We start from the raw sequence: 23,873 nt of genomic DNA on the forward strand, positions 1-23,873 counted from the left end.
ATAATCATTAATAATCATTAAGCTGCAAGTGTTTAATATCCAATTCACGCTACTTCGGGAATATCACCGAAGGTGAATTACAAGTGATAAATAGATTGGTACCGAAGTATCTCGAACACTCGACACAGTACGCTCCAACGACTCCAGTCGACGGTCAAACCACTTAGCCATCAAGAGGTATGAGTTAAAGCCGAATTTTCCGTAATTGTTTACCCATCGAGAGCGGGGAAATAATTGTACTTACCGTCGGCATTAACCCACCTGCACCCAGTGGGTCCTGCCTCCACCATGATAGCTAATTGGCACGTTTGGAACGCGTAGCTTGTGGGAAATTAACCCGGACAACAATCTTTCCGTAATATTTTTCTTACTGTAGAGTTACTTGTAGCGTCTGTTATCATAAGAAATTACTGATTTTATTTTTTATCGTGAATTGCCTTCTATCAGGTAACCCACAGGCAAGAACTTGGTGAAGTTTGTGTATATTATTAATGTAAAATCCAAATGTATCTGCATGTTCATGAGTTTTGCAGAAATATGTACGTCTCTACTGCATGTGATGATAGAAAGGGTAAAGGAACCACATCTATTCGAGGAATGACATTCTTACATTATTTAGTTTGGTTTTTCTATAATGCTGCATAAAACATTTTTGTGTTAAGTAGTGAAGAAGCTAAAAGGAAGAGTTCGAAGGGGATTTTGTGGCATATTTGTGAAGATGCTTGCGTCTGCATGAGAGTTGAGTGATGCCGGACTGGACTTGTCATTTGCAATTTCCAGCATTATACTTGAGAATATGTGCGTGCTTAATTGCGTATCCTGTGTGGGCATGACATCATCCAAAGTTGTATTGTCACACACCACCATTTAATTCACTATATTTAACAAATGTGTTGTGATCCCAGAATATTTTGCTTTTTTTCCTTTTATTGAAAAATTTACAATAGAATCAATTCAATGACTTCATGTACATTCATATATACAATATATACAATAACAATTTACAACCTTTACAAATAAAGTATGTAAGTTTTATATCCTACCAAAAATTTATTTTACAATAGCATTAAGTATATATTCTTTGGTAAAAGGGTTGTCCAATTTATTTGCATAAACTTTACTGAATATAAACTTCATTTTTGACATTCTATTCCCTATATAAGCAATCAAGTTTAGGTCGTCTGTCAATAGACCCAAAGATCGACCAAACCATAATACTCCTGCTACGAAATCTGATAGTAGCACCATTGCTGTGTTTTCGTCTTTCTTAGATGGTGTCTTGAAATCCAATCTGTTGTATATTGCTTTAGTTTAGTTTAACTCTATTTTCTGTTATTGTAGTGACGTCTTCATTACGTCATGCCTGCGGCCGTTAGGCCGCTGAATTTTAAAATCAGTGTCTGTCTCAGCTATATAGAGAATACATCTCTTTTCAAGCACTCGTCTTTTCCTAACTCCTTTGTAAGGGATACATAATAAATTGAAGTCCTGCATTCATCCTTACAGAGAATAACTGAAATATTTAAGAAGTTGAAGATATTTCAATTGGCGACGAGGATGGGATAAGAATCTTTAGTAAACTATCAGTTTCAGTTTTACAAAAGCTTTTTAGTATTGACTTTAACCAAGTCAGAATGTCTTTTGACGAGACAAAAATAAAATATGTGCATATTATTTTCAATATAGCCACAAAAGAGACATTTATGTTCATTCGAGATTTTCATCATATGCAGTCTATCTTTGGTATTAAGTATTTCATGAACATATCTATAAACTACATCTCTGATCTTCTTATCAATGTACTTATTATTCACACACTTCCAAATCTGGTCCAATTAAAAAGCGGGTACAATAACTCTACCTTTGGTTTATAGTCTTTACAGTTCATAAGTAACCAGTATATTTCTTTAACAGACACCCTAGGATGGTTCTTCAAACGATATACTTTCCTTAAGACAGCAATCATCTCACTATAATGTGATGTGATAAAAATAGTACAGTCTCTATAATTGTTTTCAGTTTCCATCAAAACACTAGCTTTTATTTTACAATAGAAATACATAATTTCAAAACCATAACACTTTTTAGAAATCTTGTTAAAAGTACTGAACATAATGGCATCATTCCTAGCCCACCTTCTGTCTTTGGCAAAAATGCAGTATTTCTTGCAAATGGTTCACAGCTTCCATTCCATAGGTATCTAAATAAACTCCTCTGTACTCATTTTGCACAATCCTGTGGAACTGTACATACATGTGACACATACCACGTTTTTGCTAAAGTTTTACAATTAATTATGATACATTTTTGAAACACTGTCCGCTTCTATTCCTAAATATACCTATCATTTTGTTTATCTTACTCTCTAGATTACTCCAATTTAGATTAACACTATCTTGATAATCATTACCATGATAAACACCTATTATTTCACAGGAATCATGAAGGTAATGACAGCCATTTATTGGCCATGCGGATTTATTTCTCCATTTCCCAATGCCTAAAATTGAAGTTTTACTTCTGTTCAGATTTGCACCACTTGCCTTTTCATAATCAGTGATTATATCAAAACATTCTAATATTCCTTTGTCGCTAGTAACTATGATAACAGAGTCATCAGCATAACCTAGAAGAGAAACCTTTAAATTATTTGGCGAACTCAATGACATGTCCACAAGCTTCTTTTTCATCATCCTGTAAAAAGGTTCCTGGTAGATAGTAAATAAAATCATGGGTAATGGACATCCTTTACCGATTTTTTTTATGGGGAATGGATCAGAAATGTTGCCATTTATGCATAGTACACTTTCAGCATCTGTATAAAGCATTTGTATTAGCTGAATGAAACTAGGGTCAAAACCAAAGTTGCTCAATATAGCATATAAAAGATCATGATCCACACGATCGAAAGCTTTAGACCAGTCTAGATTTATTAAAGCAGCTTCTTTATCATTATTATTTGCATAAAACATAATATCTCTCATAATCGAATTCAAGTTGATAATTGACCTATCATCTACTATACACAACAAAACTGCTCGCGGGAAATGGTTAAATGCAACACATTCTTCAATCTATTAGTTATTATTTTCGCTACTATCTTAAAATCCACGTTTAACATAGTTATTGGCCTCCAGTTTGTAATAAAACCTGTCTCCTTCCTTCGGCGTAAGCGTTATTATTCCTTTATTCATTTTAGAGATGGTCGTATATTTAAAAATAAACTTTTCTAGGCTTACAAAATCGATTTTTATTTCCTTCCAAAACATTTTGTAAAACTCAACAGTGAGACCATCTATTCCCGGACTTTTACCGTTCTTCACACACCACCCCACCCCCATCCCCCCCTCTTCAATGCTTTCAGTACTTCAGACTCTGTCACTTCTGAGGTTAAAATATCATTTTCATTCCTATCAATAACTTTATCTACTAAATTTTAAACGTCTTGATAAGATTTATCACATTTCTCTTTTTTAAAAAGCTTTTCAAAATATTCCCTTATATTTATATTTCGCTCTTCGTTGGGTGAGTCGGTAGAGCTGCGGACTGTCACTCGATGGACCGGAGTTCAATTCCCCTTCCTTGATGAAAAGTTACTTTATTTCTGGTGATAGAAATTCATTTCTCGCTATAATGTGGTTCGGATTCCAAATAAGCTGTTTTCCTGTTGCTAAGTAACCAATTGGTTCTTAGCCACGTCAAATAAGTCTAATCCTTCCTGGCCAGCCCTAGGAGAGCTGTTAATCAGCTCAGTGGTCTGGTAAAACTAAGGTATACTTAACTTAATTTCGCTAAATACCATCATCCCTCCTTATCTTATTTACATACGATTTAGAGTTTTTCTCCTTCCCTAACAGGTATATATGCTGAAACTTGTTCACCCTTTAATTTATCATCCACCTTTGCTCTAATTTTGACTCCTTCGCAAATCTCATCTTGAATACTATTTATTCTTAATTTCAGAGAGTTCATTAACGAAAACTTGTCTTTACTTAATACACCTTTTCCTACTTCTTCTTTCAACTGGTAGTCCAGTAAATTCAATAAGCCATATTTTTCTTGGTTAATTTGCTTTGAACATGTGATAAAGAAAGATTTAAGCCGGGCTTTCGCATATTCCCACCAACACAAAATATTTCCAAATCTATCTTTGCTCCTCTTAATATTATTCCAAGTCATAAGAAAATTGTCTCTAAAATATCTTTATCTAGAATATTACTGTTAAGTTTCCAATACCCTAATTTCCCTGGCGAAGCTACATTTTCTAATTTCAAGGCTGATGCTATAATGCAATGGTCAGTCCAGCTAACAGGAACATTTTGAATATGTGCCACATGGTTATGCAAATTTATCAAATAAAACCTATCCAGCCTTGAGCCACAATTCTCCCTAACATAAGTATACTCCACCCGGTGATGACATGAAAACCAAGCATCTATAAGTTTCAAGTTGCTTTTCAAGCTTACAAATGACTTTGATAGAAGTTCACTACCTGAATCTGAGCAATCCCTCAAACAGGAAATAGAATTACAGTCACCCATTATGATATTGCTTATATTGTTCCTTAAGAAATATAAAATATCTATTTAACTTTTTTCTTACTATTCCCAGCAGGAGCATACACATTTAATAACTGAATATTAACATTTGAGTAACGACAATCAACACTCATAACATGACCATCCATATCATTTTCAGAACTCAAAACTTCCACGTTAGATGTTTTATTAAAAAAGATAGCTATTCCACCTTTAAGCATTTGTGTATAATTAATCAAAACTTTGCAATATTTTTCAACATATTCCAGTTTCCCTTCCCCTTTTATATTGTGCTCTTGAACGAAAATTATATCAAGTTTATAAAGAAACAAAGTTTATTATTTTAAAATTTGCTTATTCAAAGTATTAAGTCCATTTATGTTAACTGTAGCTACATTTAATGTGGATGAAATGAATTTTGTATGTTATGTGAAAAAAAAAAACATACAAAACTAGGTTAAAGCATAACACAATACTAGGTTCATTTGCTTAAAGCTTCTTAGTACACTTTCCTGTTTCATCATCTGATGATAAATTCGGGTCCTTCCTTTCCATGTTTTGATGCTGGTCTCTCTTCAGCGTTATCTTAAGTTTATAGAGTCTGTTTTTGTATATCACGTTCCAACTTCTGTAAAATTCTGTTTGTATCTCATAATCTGTTTCTTCACTATCCGTTTTTTCCTCTTTTACTTTTACTATACTTGCTGCTTCGTTTTCTGTTAATACCTCGTTTTCTTTAACATCCTTATGAATCTCAACATTTGTTTTGGACCTATTCACCTATTGGTTGGGAAACCCTAATTCCTGGCCTTCCTTCATCGTCATCATCCTGCTCGTATTCAAGACTGTCCTCAAAAAAGATCCCTTTCGTCCTCATAATTTGGCCGACCATCCATTACCCCTTTCTCCAGTTTGCCATAAACATTTTCTTCCCTCCTGCAGCCCACAGATTCTGCTGAGACTAGATCTTCCTTCGTTTCTTTCTCTAGATCACTTCCAGCATTCCTTTTCGTTGTGCCTTCCCCAAGTTTTATCGAGTCGTCTTCATCCTTTTCTTTCTCAGAACCATTTTGCGAGTTGTTCTTAACAACTTCTGTTGTGCAATCTAATACCTGCTCTTCCACTGAATTAGGTTCCTCATCCCTGTCCTTTCCTTCGGTTACTATATCTGTAGTTTGATTTCCTTGGTATCTCCGCTTCCCTCAACTGTTGCATTTTCTACATTGTCTTTATGCAACTCATTTGCTTTTGCGTCGGTTTCATCCTTTCCTTCCGTAGGCAGGTGAGGGAACTCTCCTTTTTTAAACTTTGACCTTACATCTTCGTATTTGCAGTCTTTAGCCATGTGACCTATTTCCTCGATCAGCTTTTCATCTGAGAGTTCGAAAGGAGCAGGGGCGTCATTTCAGATTTTTGATGGGGGTGGGGGTGGGGCCAAAGGCGGTTTGGTGAGCGAAGCAAGTCTAATCACCTGGGTTTTTTTTATTTTGGGCTATTTTATGTGCTTTTTGAAGCACATAAAATAGACATATAGATAGAAAGATATAACTTAATGTGAGGACACATTTGAATTTCGGTAGGAATAATGGAAAACCAGCTGCTGTTACTTCTTGGGGCTTGGTGGGGTGAGGGGGGGCATCTTGAGACTTGGGGGGGGGGGATCTTGAGTCTTGGGAGGCCGGGAGGGCATCTTGAGTCCGGGTGGGCAGTTGCCCGGCCCCCAGCCGTCCCCAAATGACGCCCCTGGAAAGGAGTATTCCTTACTGAAACATACGTAACGAATGTACTAAGATTCACAATCTTTACATTTCCCAACTGATCTGAACATACCTCTTTGCCTTCCTAACTTTCCATGAGATCATTAAACACATTTGGTACTACTTTAACAATTACTCTATCCCTATTTATGAAATGAACTCCTATAATCGAGTTATGAACCAATGTCATGTTTGAATATAACATTCTACTAACAGCATCCATAGAAGGGTATGCAGAAAACTGCAACCCAAAGGAGTCCTTTCTCCTAGCGGTGTTGAGTTTGACGTCATACTGTTACACTGAAACTAGTCACTGAACGACTCAATAGATGGCAGCACCGTCTAGCGCAGACTCCCAGCATAGGCAATGCTAGGGTAGAGGGGCCACCACTCAAAATAAGAGCGCGTACCTAAGTTTTCAAGGTCACTTAAACCACATTCACTATGCTTACTTCAGCACTAACAGCACATATTCAACAAACCAACACAACATTTTCACGGCGAAACTGCCTCTGTAGTCCCAGAAATAAGCAAAATTGAGCAGGAGCAGCGACAAAGTTGTTTACCTTACGGCTTCTTCTTCAACTTTCCATATTTTGCTTTTAGTTTATTTCTGATATCGAACTTGAGAACTGTCTTAAAGTTTTTTATCTTAATGTTAACTTTGTATGTCAGTTCTGTGTTCGCGGTAACTGCATAACATGTCTCTTTTCCCCGATAAAACCTGAATGTAGAGTGGAACGAGCAGCTAATCCTGGGTCATTTTTTTTTATTTGTTATCCGGTGTCATGGTGATGTGTATGCTTTAGAAAGGGCGATGACTAATATCCTTTGGACTTTGGATAGAACTAAGTAATAGCTCCGCATCGGGTATAACCTTGGAAACTAACTTTTTCTGTAGTACCTTGGTTGCTTATTAAGAATTAACCGTTATTTTTTCTAGGTCGACTGTAATTAACCTCAGAACTGATTATATTTTTGTATGCTGGCCATCCTGTAATTGGCTAAGTAACACAGCCTACTAAGTTAGATTAGGTTAGGGTACGTAAGATTAGTATGGTTCCTTTTATAATAGATTTCCTTAGCCAGTCCCTTCTCGAACATATGGCTCCCTAATGACGCGTATTCGCGGAACCGTTCCAAACAGTCCGTGCGGAGCTAATATTTAGAAAATTAATACCGAACTGGGTAATCTTGGTAGTTTACTTGCCTTTGAGTTGTAACCCCGTTTTGAGTGATTCATTTTCATTTATCTCTATTGTATATAGAGTTACCCATTTGATATGTTTAACCTTTAATTAAATTAATTTTAAGGTTTGCGGCCACTGCTGTTATGAGTGGCCGCCTTCCTAGTTTTTTGTGAAAGAACAGGGGGCTCTGCAGCTCTTGGCGTCCTTTCCGAACCTCCGATGGAAGTAACACCAGGCTGGATTTGTCCTCGACTTCTGCTGCTATTGATGCCTTCTTCCTGTATACCATGTTCGTGTTCCCACTTCGGCTTCTTCTGCTACCAGGCTGCAGAATGCAGGTGTTGCAGCATGCTTGGAGGCCTTGGTGGCCTCGTGGAGTTTGTGTGACGCTCACCAATTCGTCCATCGAGAGCACGTCTGCTTCCATGATTTGTGCCCTCACCTCCTGTGGAAGGCACTGTAGGAATATTTCATGCGACAAGCTGATCTCCCTCCTCTGTCCATCTGAGTTGACGCCCGGCAGCATCAGGAGACCTCGTAGTTCGTCCCAGGAGTCCCTGGGTGATGCGTCCCCCAGGGGCTGGTTCATCAGGTCAAGGGCGCGTTGGACTCTCTCTAGGACGGGCATGGAGTATGTGTCAATGAGTTTCTTTCGTAGGTCTTCATACTTGACTTTGCCCGGCTGTGAGTCCAACCATGGGGTGATTCTGTTGAAGACCTCCTCCGGCAGCGGTGTCATGGTGACGTCCGCTTTGGTTTCCTCGTCTGTGATTTTAGCTACATGGAAACGGACATCTGCCCGCAGGAACCAGGATGTGGTATTTTGCCGCGAGAACAGTGGCAGTTTCATCGCCTGGCTTGTTGCTGCCTTCGAAGGCAAGAGGGGGATGCAGGGGATGCAGAGGATGTGTGTGTCCTTGGAACGACTTTCTACCTCAGTGCCTGACATTTTGACTTCACACCAAAACACGAAATAAGTGCTGTATTTAGTCTGTTAATGGTGTTTGGGGCTCGTCAGATATAAAACTATACGCCATGTGTTCTGTTAATGTCTTCTGAATACAGTCGACATGAATCGTAAATGGCAGGGCTAAACCGTTCGAGAACGCCAGAATGTACCTGAAGAAGGTACGCCGTAATTAGTCTGTTAGTGGCGTGGGTGTTCTCTGAGGAAGGACCTTTCAGAGGTCTAGACTTTGTCGCCGTATGGTTCCGTTAAAGGCTCTCTGAAGGTAGAGCAGCCATAGTGAGTCCGTTAATGGCGAAGCCAAAACCGCTGTGTTTACCGCCGCTCCTCGGGTCACCAGTTGTGAGGTCAAAGAAGACAGAACTGGGTACTGATTGATTTATTACCTGGGCAAAGGTATACATAGCAGTGTGCAGACGGAAACGAGGTGTCCGACCCCCAGTCGCTGCAACCCGCGTGCTGAGTGAGAGCAATTTGTGTTCGTTAACAGTCAATCAAATAACAACAACAAGACACATAATGTACATACATACAGTGATAAAATATATATTGGCAAAAAGGCCAGGAAATTCTACATAGAAATATATACATGAGATTCTTGCTGAGTTGATAGGTGCGATACATGATAGTAATTAATGGGTAAAGATGATGCCTTCACAACAGAAGTGTAATCTGCATGTAACCATCAAATGAGCCATCAAATGAGCTGGACTTTTTACAGTGTACATTCAGTTACACAGTACATTTTAAAGTTAATGGAATTTGACTAATATAACAGCGTAGCCTATTACAATTTTACCAAAGGTTTCAACCAGTGATATACAAAAGCCTAAGATCTAGTAGCTTAAAGATATTTCAGTCGGTAAAGATTTCATAAATCTTTGTGTGCTATACAAAATAACAATATTACTATAACAAGTCTTTAATAACCCATGTGCACACGCACACACATACACCTATCTGAACGAAATGTTTATTACACTTTTAATGCGGAGGCACCAAAGTGCAGTACCAAATGGTAATTACCTGTTCAATATAAATCAGCATGTGGTTAAGCACATTTGTGTGTGTGTGTGTGCGTGTGCATGCGCTTGTGCATCATGTTGCTGTTTCTTTGCTTGCTTTGCCTTTTCTCTCTCTCTGCATTATTGTTTCTAAGAAAAAAAAATGAATATTATTTAAGTTCAGCCCATGTAAGCAGTTTCGAGATTCCTCACGTACGTGTGTGTGTGTGTGTGTGTGTGTGTGTGTGTGTGTGTGTGTGTGTGTGTGTGTGTGTGTGTGTGTGTGAGAGAGAGAGAGAGAGAGAGAGAGAGAGAGAGAGAATTTTTGATAAATTCTTTTATACTTTTCATATACAGTATACTTCAGTTTGTTTATTTATTTTGTATACAGTACGGTACAGTGCATTCTATGTTGTTTATATGCATTTACAGTACTGTGTAGCTACAAAAATAAGGAAAGAAAGTTATGAAATTTACATATTACAGTATAGGCTATCCATAGAGTGTTTTCCTAACTTTATCAGCTAACTTGCAACATCCGAAAGGGTCTTGGATTTAGAGAGAGAATACAGTACTATTGAAAAAAGACCACAACCAAAATTTCTATTCAAACCACCAATATCCACTAGAAACATTCTCAACTTGCAAAAGTTATCATTCATTTAATATTCTGGGTGCACTGTAGCACAGGCACGTACCAGTCCATATTCTCGTTAAAGCATCTTTTTCAGCAGCACAAAGAATCTTTTTTTTTTTACTTTTAATACAACATCACAACTAACATTGGGAATCAACATTCCAGGTGCTGATATTTTCCTTTGAAGGCAAGAGTCTAAAAATCTGGGCAGAGTCCAAAGGCAGTCAGCTGGGAGAAAGCTTTGGAGCGTCCCTCGTTGCTGCTGATGTGAATGGAGATGGATTAAGCGACCTCATAGTTGGAAGTCCTACATACTCTGAGCCAGAGAAGCCAGATGTAGGAAGGATTCAAGTTTTCACGAGCACAACAGTAAGATGTATTGTTTATTTCTTTGTTATTCATAACACAAAGGACTAGTACCCCAAAATTAGGAGTAACTTTACAGAGTCAGAAGACAGGCACCTTACCAGATCCATCCTCTAACTGCTAAATCAACGACGAAGTCCTTTCGTAAATAAAGCTAACACAGTTACACAGCCGTTTCATAAATCTACACATACTTTTAACCAAATCCTATAACCTTCCCTCTTTTAGATGGCTGTATCATTTCCTTTAGGATTAGACTTTTATATGAGCATAAAGTTACCCATCCTCTTAGACTTCTCATATACAAAGAAAAGGGAAGAAATATCTTTACTTTCTAATTTCTACCTTGGGATCTTGACGCCAGCCTTCAGTGACATGTCACCCTCTTACAAACCTCCAGAAGAACTTGCATCTTAAGAAAAATCTTACTTAAAAAAAGTAATTAAATTAACTTATTCATAGGTAAACCCATTGCTTTACAGTACAGTGGTTAAATCTACAGAATCATAATCTCCAAACATACCCCAGAAGTTAACCAGACCACTGAGCTGATTAACAGCTCTCCTAGGGCTGGCCCGAAGGATTAGATTTATTTTTACGTGGCTAAGAACCAATTGGTTACCTAGCAACGGGACCTACAGCTTATTGTGGAATCCGAACCACATTATAGTGAGAAATTAATTTCTATCACCAGAAACAAATTCCTCTTGTTCTTCACTGGCCGGTCGGAGATTCGAACTTGCGACCAACAGAGTGGTAGCTGAGAACGGAACCCACTCACCCAGCGAGGAACTAACATACCCCAGAGCAGAATAAACTCAGGTCCCTCAGCACATCTACCAGTGGAACTAGTCATTATCTGCACAGTCTTAACCAGCTGCAATTTTTGCTACAGTCGTGGGTTTATATATGAAAAAAAACAATTTCTAAAAATTACATTTGTTTTCAAAAGAAACCCATTGTTTTGTGATAGACTGAGCAGCTATTTAGGTAAGACAGTTTATGTACTGTGAAGAGTTCCCTAAGCTTGAATTTTCAGTACTTTACATAGAGGTCTGGACCAGTAACACTCCTGACTGAGGGAATTACTATCCACATCTGCCTCCTCTTATTCCTGTTTGTGCTAAAACTCCATTAATTCCAAAATAACCGGAGAATGCTTGATTAATGTATGGACATCTCACCAAGCAAAACTGTCTTGAACACATTCAAGTGTCACCATTCATTCTTCATTCTAAACCACAAATGAACTCATCATCACCTAACTGGAAGAAGGGGACATTGGGCTGCCAAATGTGGCATTCTGTGGTGCTTCTGAGCTGCCTGCTCTCTTCAGAATTGTCCCTAGAATGTTGGAATTTAGCATCACTGCATAACACCTTTCTGCTCATCATTTACACAAGGTATTATTTTTTTAAATTTTCTGTAAGGGATGACGGGAGGGCAACCTTCCTTAACATGAGTCTGATAGAAACAAGCAGTTTGATAGAAACAAGCAGTTCACCATGTACATGAGGCAGCCAAAGAAATAAATGGGTAAGACCAGCTGTAGGGATAAAGAGTAAGTGATACTCTAGACTTTAAAAATGGAACAAAATACTACAATAACTCAGAACACTTGAAATGGAGATTTATAAGGGGCAAAGATTTCAATCATGACCAAAAATATTAAAGATCCTGCAAAGGGCAGTCGGACGAGGTTGGTTTACAGAGAAGGGAAGATGGTTTACCTGAATATGATGCAAATAAAAAGGACTTAAATTACGGGACAGTTGTTGTACAGGGAAAAACAGAAAAACCATACATACTAAATGGGGGATGCCCACAGATCCTGCCTCCTCCTGGCCCTACTATGGGAATAGAGAGGGACGAAAAGAATAAAGAGAAGACAACCATACGATAAAAATTAGATTTGCAATGGTTGCTAATACTATACATAGTAGTAACTGAATATTCCCAATGACTAAAGGACTAAGCATCAAATGGTGAAAGGAGCAAAGAAACAAAAAGTGGTGAATGTAGCAAAGAAACAAAAAAGCATGGCATAACTTGGGAAAAGAAGAGGTTTGACCTTTAAACAACTCCCAGATTCCAACATAAACTCTAAAGAGCAGATTTAGTTATGCGATACAACACTAGGTCAAAATTGGAGCTAAAGGCTTCCATATTCTCACATCCTGCTGCAAAGGCTGGGATTAACAGTAAGAACTGCCCTACGGCACAGAGGACTTATCAGAAATCATGCATCACATCTTAAGCTAGTGGGTAAAACAAATTTATTTCACCTAAAATTCAACACCTCCACATGGCAGCAACTTGTTTGTCTGTACAGTAATGTACTGTACTGTCGTGTGATCTATTTTATAAGCGATAAGTAAGAGTCTCAGCATATTTTAACCAAGCTTGTTCAAAATAACTTCCATTGTTCATAGCAAACTCATTGATCATATTGAGCCCAAATCATGACTAATACATTTCAAGATATGCCAATTCTGCAGTCTTAAAGATAAAAGAATTAGGAGAGCTACAAGTGATTTTCCAATGCTGCAAACCTGTGCACCATCGGAAACTACCTAGCTCATTCTAACGTACGCTTCGCAATTGCAAACATTGCCTTTTTGCTGTACCAGTGGTTGCTCCTATTAACTGCCTTTAATGCAAGGCTACTGTATACAAGGTGCCAATAGTTTTTAACACACAAATCCTTACATCAGTTTTACCATTTCCTTCTTGAAAATCACAGGTTGTTCCTTTTGTCTCCCTTTTGCTGATGTTTACTGCACATCATCCACCCTTGCTTCCCTTAGAGTGTTCTGTGACACCTGCTTTATCTGCTATCCAAGAAGTACTGGCTGGGCTGCCTACTCCTGCCTTGCCTACTGTGTCAGCAATGCAGTCCTTATGTTCTACTTCAGGGGTTGATGTCATTGCAGTCCTGTTGCCTGCAATGGTTGTGGCCATTCCTTCGTCCAATATACTTGCTTCTGCTTTTTTATTTCTGTTCCATTGGTTAATGCTGCTGTTCCTGCTTCTATTGCATCAGCTACTGTTGACATGCCAGTTATTCTACATCTTTCAGAGGTTATTCATGCAGCCTTGCTATTGTTTTATTCAGCCTAAGAAATCTCTCCTCATTTCCAAGTGCCTTAGTCTGTCTCCTTATGGAGTATCTTCTGCAGCTGTATATACACAATCACTAACTGGAGAAGTCTGATTATGTGACTGGACTGCTTGGTCAATTTTTTTATGAGAATAACAAGAAAGAGGCAAGAGCTTTGCAGAGGCAGCATCCATTTCATAGGTGTATTTGCCAGGTTTTTGACATTCAGCATCCAAAGCCAATGGCCCTACCATGTTGAAACACCACTTCTTGTTTGATCAGTAAAGTTAAGCAATATTTGGTCTGGTCTATATCAGGGGAGGGTGATTACCTAGGGTCACCAGATGCTCTTAGCAAAGGGAAGCTTCTACAGTTATAGATTATACTGCACCCAGAAAACTCTGCACCTAACACTGTTAACAGGAAATTATGGCTGCCAATAGTTATACAGCCTCTAAGATTTTTTTAATAAAAGGAAGTCTTGAATGAAGGCTGAAAATTTCAAAATGATTTGTTTGACTAATGACTGCCCTCTATACTGTACCTCCAACTGGCCAATCCAGAACTGTATTAAGGGAACTATGCTCTCATTCCCAAACAAGGAAGAGGCATCAGTCTTTGGCCTAGTCCCAGGTCCAAGGAAGATGAACAAAGTGAAGAAGTTCCCCTTCAATACTATGAATGGGCCTCCTAATCTTATTCCAATTGATGGGATACAGATTGATCTGGGTCACTCTAATGCCCATGTAACAGGGGCATGGCTGATATTGTATATTTCATCCCCTAATGAGTTCTGGCACCAGCCTTCCTTCAGGTAAGTGGATTTCAAGACATTGTTGAATCTACAGATGCATGCTTCCACACCTCATTCCATCCAATATCTATGAAATACAGGTTGTTATTTGGAGAGGATGTAGTTTTCAGTTCTGGCTTTGTCTTCCATCATCAGCCTTCACTGATATGCAACTGGCTTGCACCAATGGCAGCCTGGATACATCAGTCCCACATGAGGCTGTGGAGGTAACTGGATGACTTGTTCATCCTAGCTAAGATAACAACAGAACACTGGAGATGTTGAATTATCTGTGCAATTCATCTCAGCATCTGGGCCTCCACATTGCCTGAGGAGGCTGGGCTTAACCCATCCAAAAATGCATATTGTGTCTGGGGATGGAGAACTACTTGTTGACTGTTTTGGTTCATCCCTCAGCAGATTGAGTCGTGAGTCTGTTTGCAATAATCTAAAACCTCCAGCAGCAACCAAGCCCACCAGCCATGTCACAAAAAATCACTACTGTTGGTGATAATTTTAAATAACAGTTTCAGGGTGTTTCGCCAGACCAGCACTGGGAGCTGTAGCTTTCACAGATACAACTCTGCTGCTCTTTCAGCAAAAGTCCTTCCACAGAGCCTTCCTTAGCTCTAGATAATTGTACTTCTGGTTCCCTAAGCTCCAGGAGGCCCCTGCTTTGCAATGAACAGAACCTTGATTAGAGAATTCACATACAGTACTCTGTCAATGGGCAACAGGAATTTGACAGGAAGCAACATTTTCTTCCTGTTACTAAATTCAGTTCTCCTGGGTCTTCGTTCATTCACTAAGGCAGCAGAATTGTCAAAAACTTTACTAGAATACTCAACTCCAATGACTACCTTGGAATCATGAAGAGAATATCTATGATTCCGTTGGCAAGCAATAAGATTTTAATTTGGGTGAAAGCTAATGGAATTAGGGTCATTCCAACTTTCATATCAGGATGACATTACCACTTCACAGGCAGCCTCAGTGGAGGAATCAGGCTCTGTCTTTGATGCAATGGCTGTATCTACAAGTTGGCAGGGCTCTTTAAACAGCTGTGTAACACATGGTCTTTCTGCAGCATGCTTGAACCAAAGCTACCAGCATCTCCCTTAGTGAAACATAACAGTTGGGGATTGGATGCTTCATAATTGTGACAATCTATTACTTACACCTCCTTTCAGCCTGATCAGGCAGAGCCTAGCAGTTTAAACCCTCTTGCTACTCCAGTTTGTAATCTACTGCCAGTCTGTTACCATAGAAGAACTGTTTTCTGGATGTTTCAACTATTTCAAGGATCTTTGCCAACCTGAGATAGAGGCTCCTGAAACATCTACGTACTCTAAGGTTCCACAACAACTAGGACAGTCTGTACCTTTGCACATGAAAGGTATTAGGTAAGGCCTATGAGAAGGATTTTCAGAAGTCACTGCTGCAGCCATTTCACATTTCCTTCCATCTCTTGACCCAGTAATCCATAAAATTACCCTATTCTAGTGTATCTTCAGATAATCTATAAATGTCTGCAATCAAGGCAACAGAAAAACATTCTCTCAATTGTCAGGCTTTGGTCCTTTGAAAGATTCATATCCAAGGGCCCCTGGTCTTTCAGTCACATTGAGAAAACCTCACATGCATGTGAGAAATTCCAACTGAGTATGACCTCTTTCGTCTTCTCTGAACAGAAAGTTTGAAGCTTTGAGATACTGTATGTGGAATTGCATGCCCTTTGTTGCAGCGCCATCCGTTCAGGTACCTGGTCTTGGTATACACTGGATTAGCCTTTCACTCTTGTGCTGATCATCACTACCCAGCTCAAGGTCATTCCACTTTTCCATGAGCCATACCACATTTGACATCCAGCTACAAAAACAACCTTTTCCTTTGATTTGCAAGACATTTGTCACTGCCTCATGGGACTGGGCACGTTAGGTGTGAGGATTCTAAAAACTCCATGCTGATGCATCAGCGAAGAATTTTGGCCTCCAAGAGCCTAGTATCGTATTGACTGAAGTTGGTCATCTATCATGAGTTCTAAGGAATTTCAAAGGGTGAGGCTTGCCAAGTAAAGAGTAACTCTGCATAAAATTAGGGGCCTCTCAGCTCTTGTTTTTTCTGTGCCACTTTTACCTTGAGATATTATGCACCTTCCTTTCTCAAGAGACAAAGTCCTCCAGGGCCACAAGCAGAAATGAACCATAAGAATACATTGGGCTCTTGATTTCTGACTTGCTCTATCCTCAAAAGCTCCACTGGATCCATCAGACCTATACTAAGGCTGGGACATTTCAAAGACTCAACCTCACCTAATTTGTGATTTGTGCTCTAGATGGGTGATGGGCTTGCTATGAATAAATTAGGTTTCTGTCCCTTAATACATATTTTCATTCATACCCAACTGGCCCCTATCCCCATGTTCTTGCTAAACCAAAACTAACCTACACAATAGAATTAGCTGAATAGTTCCTTTCAACCAATGATTCACAGGTGTGCGTGCGATGACAGTCACTCATCGTTCCGTAGTCATTTGTCATTAAGACTTCATTATGGGTGTATCCAGGGACATCACATTCATCATTTTGCCTCATTATGGTTGAGATTTTGAATGAAAAATATGTTACATATTATATAAATCAATTTTCCTCTAAAAAGGTCTATGTCTCCAATGTGAAGAGAATTACAAGCCTTTTACACATCGTAAATTTTTTATGTTTACCAATGACATTCTTATTAACCAGCAGTTCACACAAGCTTTTCTTCTTCAACTAAGCTGTTGCTTGGTACCAACTTCTTAATCCAGTATGTCATCAAGGTAAAAGAAATGTTCTATACCTCCTCCCAAGTCTGCATCTAAGTGTGACCTACTCCTGTCTCTCTGTACAGTTACCACTTCTCATATACTGTATTTAGTGAATTGAAAATCTTTACCTTATGGAAAATAAGTACTGTACTGATCATAATTCTGACAATCACTGTGACTCTCAGTTTCACTCAGCATAAATCATTTCACGCACCCCCAAAACAATTCCCCACAAAACAAAATGTGCAAGTGACAAATTCTGCACATATAATAATGGAATGACTATTAAAAAATACACTCACTTTCTGGACAACAAAAAGTTTACAACTGAATAAGAGATATAAATTAGTCTTAACATCATGGTGAACGCATCATTTACTCCCATTATAAACCTAATTACTTCATCTTGTCTCACCACAGGAGGGCAATATTGAGAAAATAAGTAGTCATTCGGGTTCAGTTAAACCTTTTGCAAGATTTGGCACCACTCTGGCCCCTTCCAGAGATATAAATCAAGATCATTATGAAGGTAAGTTATTTGTAAAAACTGTTCAATTCCTTCACAAAAATGGCACCCGAGTCTGCCCTACTCTTTCCTACAATGTCACATTTTTTTTTTATTTCTCTTTCTTTCCTGCCAATGACCTAACATCACTCATGAAGGCAACTGTCTAACCTTTCTAGAACATGTTCTCAAGTGAAAATATTCTTTTCATAAAGATGAATTTTAGTAATGAGGCTACAGTATTAATACAGTACAATAATGTCAAAAATACATTAGTTTTAAAATGAAATGAAGTAAACATCTGTAATACCAGAGACCATCATAAGGAAGTCCCCAGGTAAGATGATTTTATTATATTATTGTTAGGACAAATTGTAGAAAATACTACGTATTCTTGACATTACTTTACCACCATACAGAAAGAAAAACAAGATCCTCACTAATAAGGAAATACTATCCACAATTTTTCATATGAGCAAAAAAAATGTATTTTGAAACAAAATAAAAAAAAGGATATAAAATAGAAGCTTTTGACCGTTTGCACAACGGTCCTCTTCAGCCAGCTGGCTGAAGAAAGCATTGTGATCAAGGTTGAAAGCTTCCATTTTTAATCCTTTCTTTTACAGTACTTGTGTTGCTTCAAAATACATTTTCTTGCTCATATACTGTGCAAGATTATGGATTTTCACTTATTATTGCCAGTCACAGTAGAGTAATGCACCACAGAAAATCCTCACAAATCAATTAAATTTCTAAACTACTTGGATTACTCCTAGAATCACTTGGGCAGGAAACTTTCTAACCCTTTCAGCAAATATACTTTAATTTCAAAATACTTTTCATGACAGGAGGATGAATCTTAGGAATAAAGCTACAGTACAGTATTAATAATGTCAAAATACATTTACTTTAGAAATAAAGCACAAACATCTGTAATAGTGGATACCATCACATTGAAGTCCCATTGCAACAGAAGGATTTTTTTATTACCAGGACCAACATGCAGATATTTCTGCCACTGAGATCACTACGCCACTGTACAAGTAAAAGAAAGAACAAAATTCTCACAAATGGGTTAAAATATCAAACTACCATACCTGTATCACTCCTAGCATAAATGTTCATTCTCCAGGACTGATTTTCAGGGAGAGGTCACAGAAAATAAATTTATTACTAACCAAACAAGTAGAAAATGCGCTGAAGTTTCTTCGGCGCAATCGAGTTTTCTGTACATCGTATAATCAAGGCCACTGAAAACAGAGCTATCTTTCGGTGGTCTCAGTAAACTGCTGTGTGAGCTGCAGCCCATGAAACTAACCACAGCCCAGTGCTGGCCTGGCCTATATTGTTGCCAGATGCAACTTTAACCTTAAATAAAGTAAAAAAAACTACTGAGGCTAGAGGGCTGCAATTTTGGTATGTTTCATGATTGGAGGGTGGATGATCAACATTCCGATTTGTAGCCCTCTAGCCTCAGTAGTTTTTAAGATCTGAGGGCAGACAGATAATGCCAGCACAGTAGTTTTTTTTTTTTCAGAAAACTAAAAAAAGATGTTGATCAAAATATGGTATAGTAATATATACCTCATGCTTCATTGGTAATACTTTCCAAATGGCCCTTTAAAAATGAATAGACAACTTATCAAACGCCTACAAACAACCCACTGATGTCACCAATATGTGTACAATTAGTCATTTAGTAGTTAAAACACTTTGCTGTCTTTTTAATACAGTAAAAGTATATACAGTATATTATAATTATAAATGATGTAAAGATAAACCATAAAAATTCATGTATATAGTCCTGTATACTGTACTGTAACTGTACCGACCTGATGGGTTACCTCGATGTGCTGTTTAGGCCACAGGAGGAAGAGGAGGGGACCACACAAACACACACACACACATATGATGTTGAGGGCTGAATTTTTTCTTCATTTTGGATTTGTACACAGCAGAAACTGGTCGAGTGTGCCACGAACTCTATTGCTCTTCTTTCCATTCAAAATCACCCTATAACAAACCTTGGCAAAGCATCGAGTATTGGAATCCATCTCCTCAAAAAGTGCAAGGGCTCAGTCAGTGTGCAATGCACTGCTGCATCTTGATGATGAAATTTCATGATCTTGGTTCTAGTTCCTGCTCTTCTTTGTAGCAATGCTGCTCATGAAGCTTCATAAGCTCCTTGTCCATTATTGACTGCCAGTCTGCCTCAAATAATGAGACGCATTTCCCTTTCTACAAGTACATTTTCAGTTCACTGTTCAGTATCACTAAGGCTTTTTTCACATCCACCTCAGTAAAGCACTTGACATCATTAACAAACTGAGGACAATTTCTTCTGGTGTTATTCATTCTCATGGCTGAGATTTCCTTCCAGGTGGTACTGTTTACATTCAAGACTTCCTTGTAGATGCCAGATCCCTTCCAAAAGTCAGACTGTTCATTCTCCATTCATATTTGTTGCATCAGTAGCCTACCTGCAGGTTCATTGAAGGTAACAGTGCTTGAAGATGGCAATAATCATTTGGTTAATTGGCTGTAAGACACCGATGGTGTTGGGAGGCAGGTAAACAAGTGACATTTGGATGAAAATCAACGAAGATTTGTGGATGGCCAGGAGTGGTGTCCAAAATAAAGTTCTTACAAGAGATGCCTGTTACAAACCCAAATTTTTGTGGGGCCATCAGGTTCTTTAAAATAGATCTTAAGCACTGGGGACTAGGAGAGTTCTGAAGGACACTGACAATCCCAAGGAAAAGGGTGCCAAAGAAAATACTCAAGTTACCTCAAAACTAATTTATTACCATTACTATAATACAAAAATGCAAACGTGGGCCCAGATTTCAGACAGCACAGCAAAACAAAAATAATGAACAATAACTTTAAACAGCACAAAAATGGCTCAATAACCCTTAAATAATAAAAATTCACAGCAGCAGTAAAAGTCAATAATAACAGACAAACATAACACTGCACAATAATAACATGAGCCGTACTTGCTTCATCAACAATAATATTAAATAACCAGGAGTCATACTAGCTCCAACACATAACAGTTACAACAACAGTTCCTTTCTTGACAAGAAACATAAAAGATTTGTTCTCAGCTACAGCAATAACCTCGTCATATTAATGACCATATTAATGACTACCATAATCTCATCATATATTAATGACCACAGGGATTGCAAAAGATCCACTCTTGAGACGCACTGAGAGAGTGACTAAGAACCACGAGGACGACTATCGAACACTTCCATGCCAACCACAGCTTCTCAGCTGCCACAGAACACCACCTTCTAGAAAAACCGGGGACTACACACGAGTCTCCCACTCCTCTTCGGGAACAAAATCCTCAGGAGCCACCATCTCACACTTCCATGCCAATCACCTCCTCTGGAACTAATTCAAGGTCCTCCTCTGCTGTCCTAAGAAAACCATCGCCGACTGCTCCCAAAACCATCATCACTGGCAAACAATCTCTGCTGCTACTGCTATCACCAACCACAAGGTGATACTCGAAATCCACCGCTGCTGTGTTCTTCTCTGAGAACTAGACGGTGTGCTGCCTGAAATCTGACTAACTCTGAAAAAAACAGAGAGACGAATGACACCTCTCCTCCCTACACAAAATACCAGAGCGCAGGTAAACAATTAAAACAGGGTAGTTTAAAAACAAACCATCAGAAAACTTGATATGCCCTTTTCCTTACAATATTTCTCCACTGCTGATAGATGTGGTTGAAGAACCAGTTCTCAAAAATGACAACAACCACCCAAGCATTGAGATTTGACATACACATAAATGAAAGTGAGGCCTTGGCAGTGTTCTTCAATACTCGAGAATTCTCCACAAGATACATCAGCCGTGACCTTAACTTAAAAGTCACCTACACAGCTGCCTCCACCAAAAGGGTCAAACATTCTTTTGCAACCTTGAAGCCTGGCATAGCCTTCTCCTTCAATATAGATCAGCAGTGTAGGCTGTTCTTCCAGTTAAGACCAGTTTCATCCACATTAACAATTTGTTCTAAAAGAAAATTCTGCTCCCCTGTAATCTTCAACATCAAAGGGATATGGATGCTGCTAACTTGTCAGTCAGTAAGTTTTCATCTTGAATCCTGACACTGTACTGTGAAGATTATGTTACTTCTCAAACTGCATAAACCATCAGGAACTTTCCTTTAATTCTATGTATTTCTCGTCAAGAAACTTTTTCTTGAGGACTGGGGACTAAGACAATGCTTTATACTGAATCAACAGTTGACCTACGGAAATACACTGATGAGTCTGCCATTCAATCTAAAGAGAAAGAGGTTGTTACATTTTTTCTTATTTCTTAGACAATTTCTTTTGTCTTGTTGATGATTGTGTTGCTTATCTCTCCATTGATGTGTGCCAAAATCTGTCATCTTTCTGTGAACTGGTGATATTGTTTTACAACTCAAGCCAATTTTCTTGGCAGTTCATCATAACCACCTTATTTTCCAATGAAACAGCATTACGCTTATTATTACTAGCACTAGAGACTTTCTTCAGAGCCTTGCCACTAATTATTGAAGACATATTCAACGCAAATAAGATACAGCAGATAATACGCATGCTAGCACACGTTTGAACTCGCTGCAAAGAACTAAGGTGCCATGTGCAGGAACTACACAGCTGAACAACGTGTATTACAATATTTTTAGATTCTTAAGCTTTTAAATGGTTTTATTCTGTATACACCATACATTATACTACTGTACAGTACTGTATAGGAATATTATTTTGGATATTTTTTTATGTGATTTGGCAACTTTTATTTGATTTCTGTATTGTATACAGTACACCTTACCATCTTTGTACCCTGTTTTGTATTAAATAGATTCCCCATAGTAGAAACTTATTACACTTTTTCTCTTGCTTTTGCCCTATTTCTATACATAATTTCACACACTTTAATATATATTGCTGCTTTACTTAATAACAGATGTTGCTGTTGGAGCCCCTTGGGAAGATGATGGTAGAGGAGCTGTATACATTTATCTAGGATCAATTTCTGGTCTCAGAAAGGACTTCTCCCAGCGTCTCACACCAGGTGACTTCCCCAGTCATCCTCTGAGAGGTTTTGGCATGTCTGTGTCAAGAGGCATCGACACTGATGATAATGGCTATCCAGGTTAGCATGGCTTGTGTCATCATTCACTCTAGCAACAGTAGTTTAATTATGCATAATGGAAATACTTACAGTGCATGTAGAGCTATGCCCAATGTTAGGTCAAGTCTTTTATGAATATCTGTCACTTTTTCTTTCTGTCATAAGAACATACAAAAAGTTAAGTATACCTTAGTTTTACCAGACCACTGAGCTGATTAACAGCTCTCCTAGGGCTGGCCCGAAGGATTAGACTTATTTTACGTGGCTAAGAACCAATTGGTTACTTAGCAACGGGACCTACAGTTTATTGTGGAATCCGAACCACATTACAGCGAGAAATGAATTTCTATCACCAGAAATAAATTCCTCTAACTCTTCATCAGCCGGCCGGGGAATTGAACTCCGGCCCATCGAGTGACAGTCCACAGCTCTACCGGCTCACCCAACGAAGAGATATAAGAATATACAGTCAAGATAAAAAGAAATTCTCCTAGCAGAGTAAATTTCCCCCCCCTCTTTGTGCCCCATTTGCTTTCAAATTCCTAACTAATGATTCCAAAATTCCATTTCTCATTATCCTACCCTGGTTATTCTAATCTAAATTCCTCTTTTCACAATTTAGATCTAGCAATTGGAAGCTTTATATCTGGACATGCCCTGGTCTTGAGGTCTCGAGCAGTAGCATCATTAAAAGGACACGTGGAGTCTAATCCCCCAGCCTTGGAACTTAACACAACGGAATTCACACTCACTGCCTGCATTACATACAACGGCTACAGGGTTCCAACCTCTGTTGGTATGCTACCGAGTTTTTATTTCATTTAAGTGATTTAGCTCTTATTTCATTTAGTGTCATTTTAACATCAGTAGGTAAAACAGAACCAGTTGTGCAAATCAAAGGGGATGGGAGCACAATCACAAAGAGTGCGATGGGAATGGGAAAATCAAATACAGTAAATGGGAAAAGTAGGTCAGATCTACTTATTCTTTACACTACAGTACACTGTTCAGTTTGTGCATTGTTCCCTTATTTTCCTGTTAATGAATGATGAAACATACAGTGTACT

The 23,873-nt window shown here is 38.5% G+C and overlaps 1 protein-coding gene across 1 annotated transcript in view; it reads left to right on the plus strand.

Annotated features, from left to right (window-relative positions):
• The first annotated feature begins 8,321 nt into the window (after positions 1 to 8,321).
• Positions 8,322 to 23,873, plus strand: part of LOC136834964 (integrin alpha-V-like) — a 45,422-nt gene continuing 29,870 nt past the window's right edge. Inside the window, exons 1-5 of the mRNA XM_067097904.1 lie at positions 8,322 to 8,915; positions 10,259 to 10,462; positions 17,579 to 17,687; positions 22,639 to 22,827; positions 23,429 to 23,602. Of these exons, the coding sequence (XP_066954005.1) occupies positions 22,782 to 22,827; positions 23,429 to 23,602 (220 nt within the window). The 5' untranslated portion in view covers positions 8,322 to 8,915; positions 10,259 to 10,462; positions 17,579 to 17,687; positions 22,639 to 22,781. The remainder of the gene's footprint in view (positions 8,916 to 10,258; positions 10,463 to 17,578; positions 17,688 to 22,638; positions 22,828 to 23,428; positions 23,603 to 23,873) is intronic.

The sequence above is a fragment of the Macrobrachium rosenbergii genome, chromosome 54 (assembly GCF_040412425.1).
Source record: "Macrobrachium rosenbergii isolate ZJJX-2024 chromosome 54, ASM4041242v1, whole genome shotgun sequence".
In the NCBI taxonomy this organism is placed as follows: domain Eukaryota; kingdom Metazoa; phylum Arthropoda; class Malacostraca; order Decapoda; family Palaemonidae; genus Macrobrachium; species Macrobrachium rosenbergii.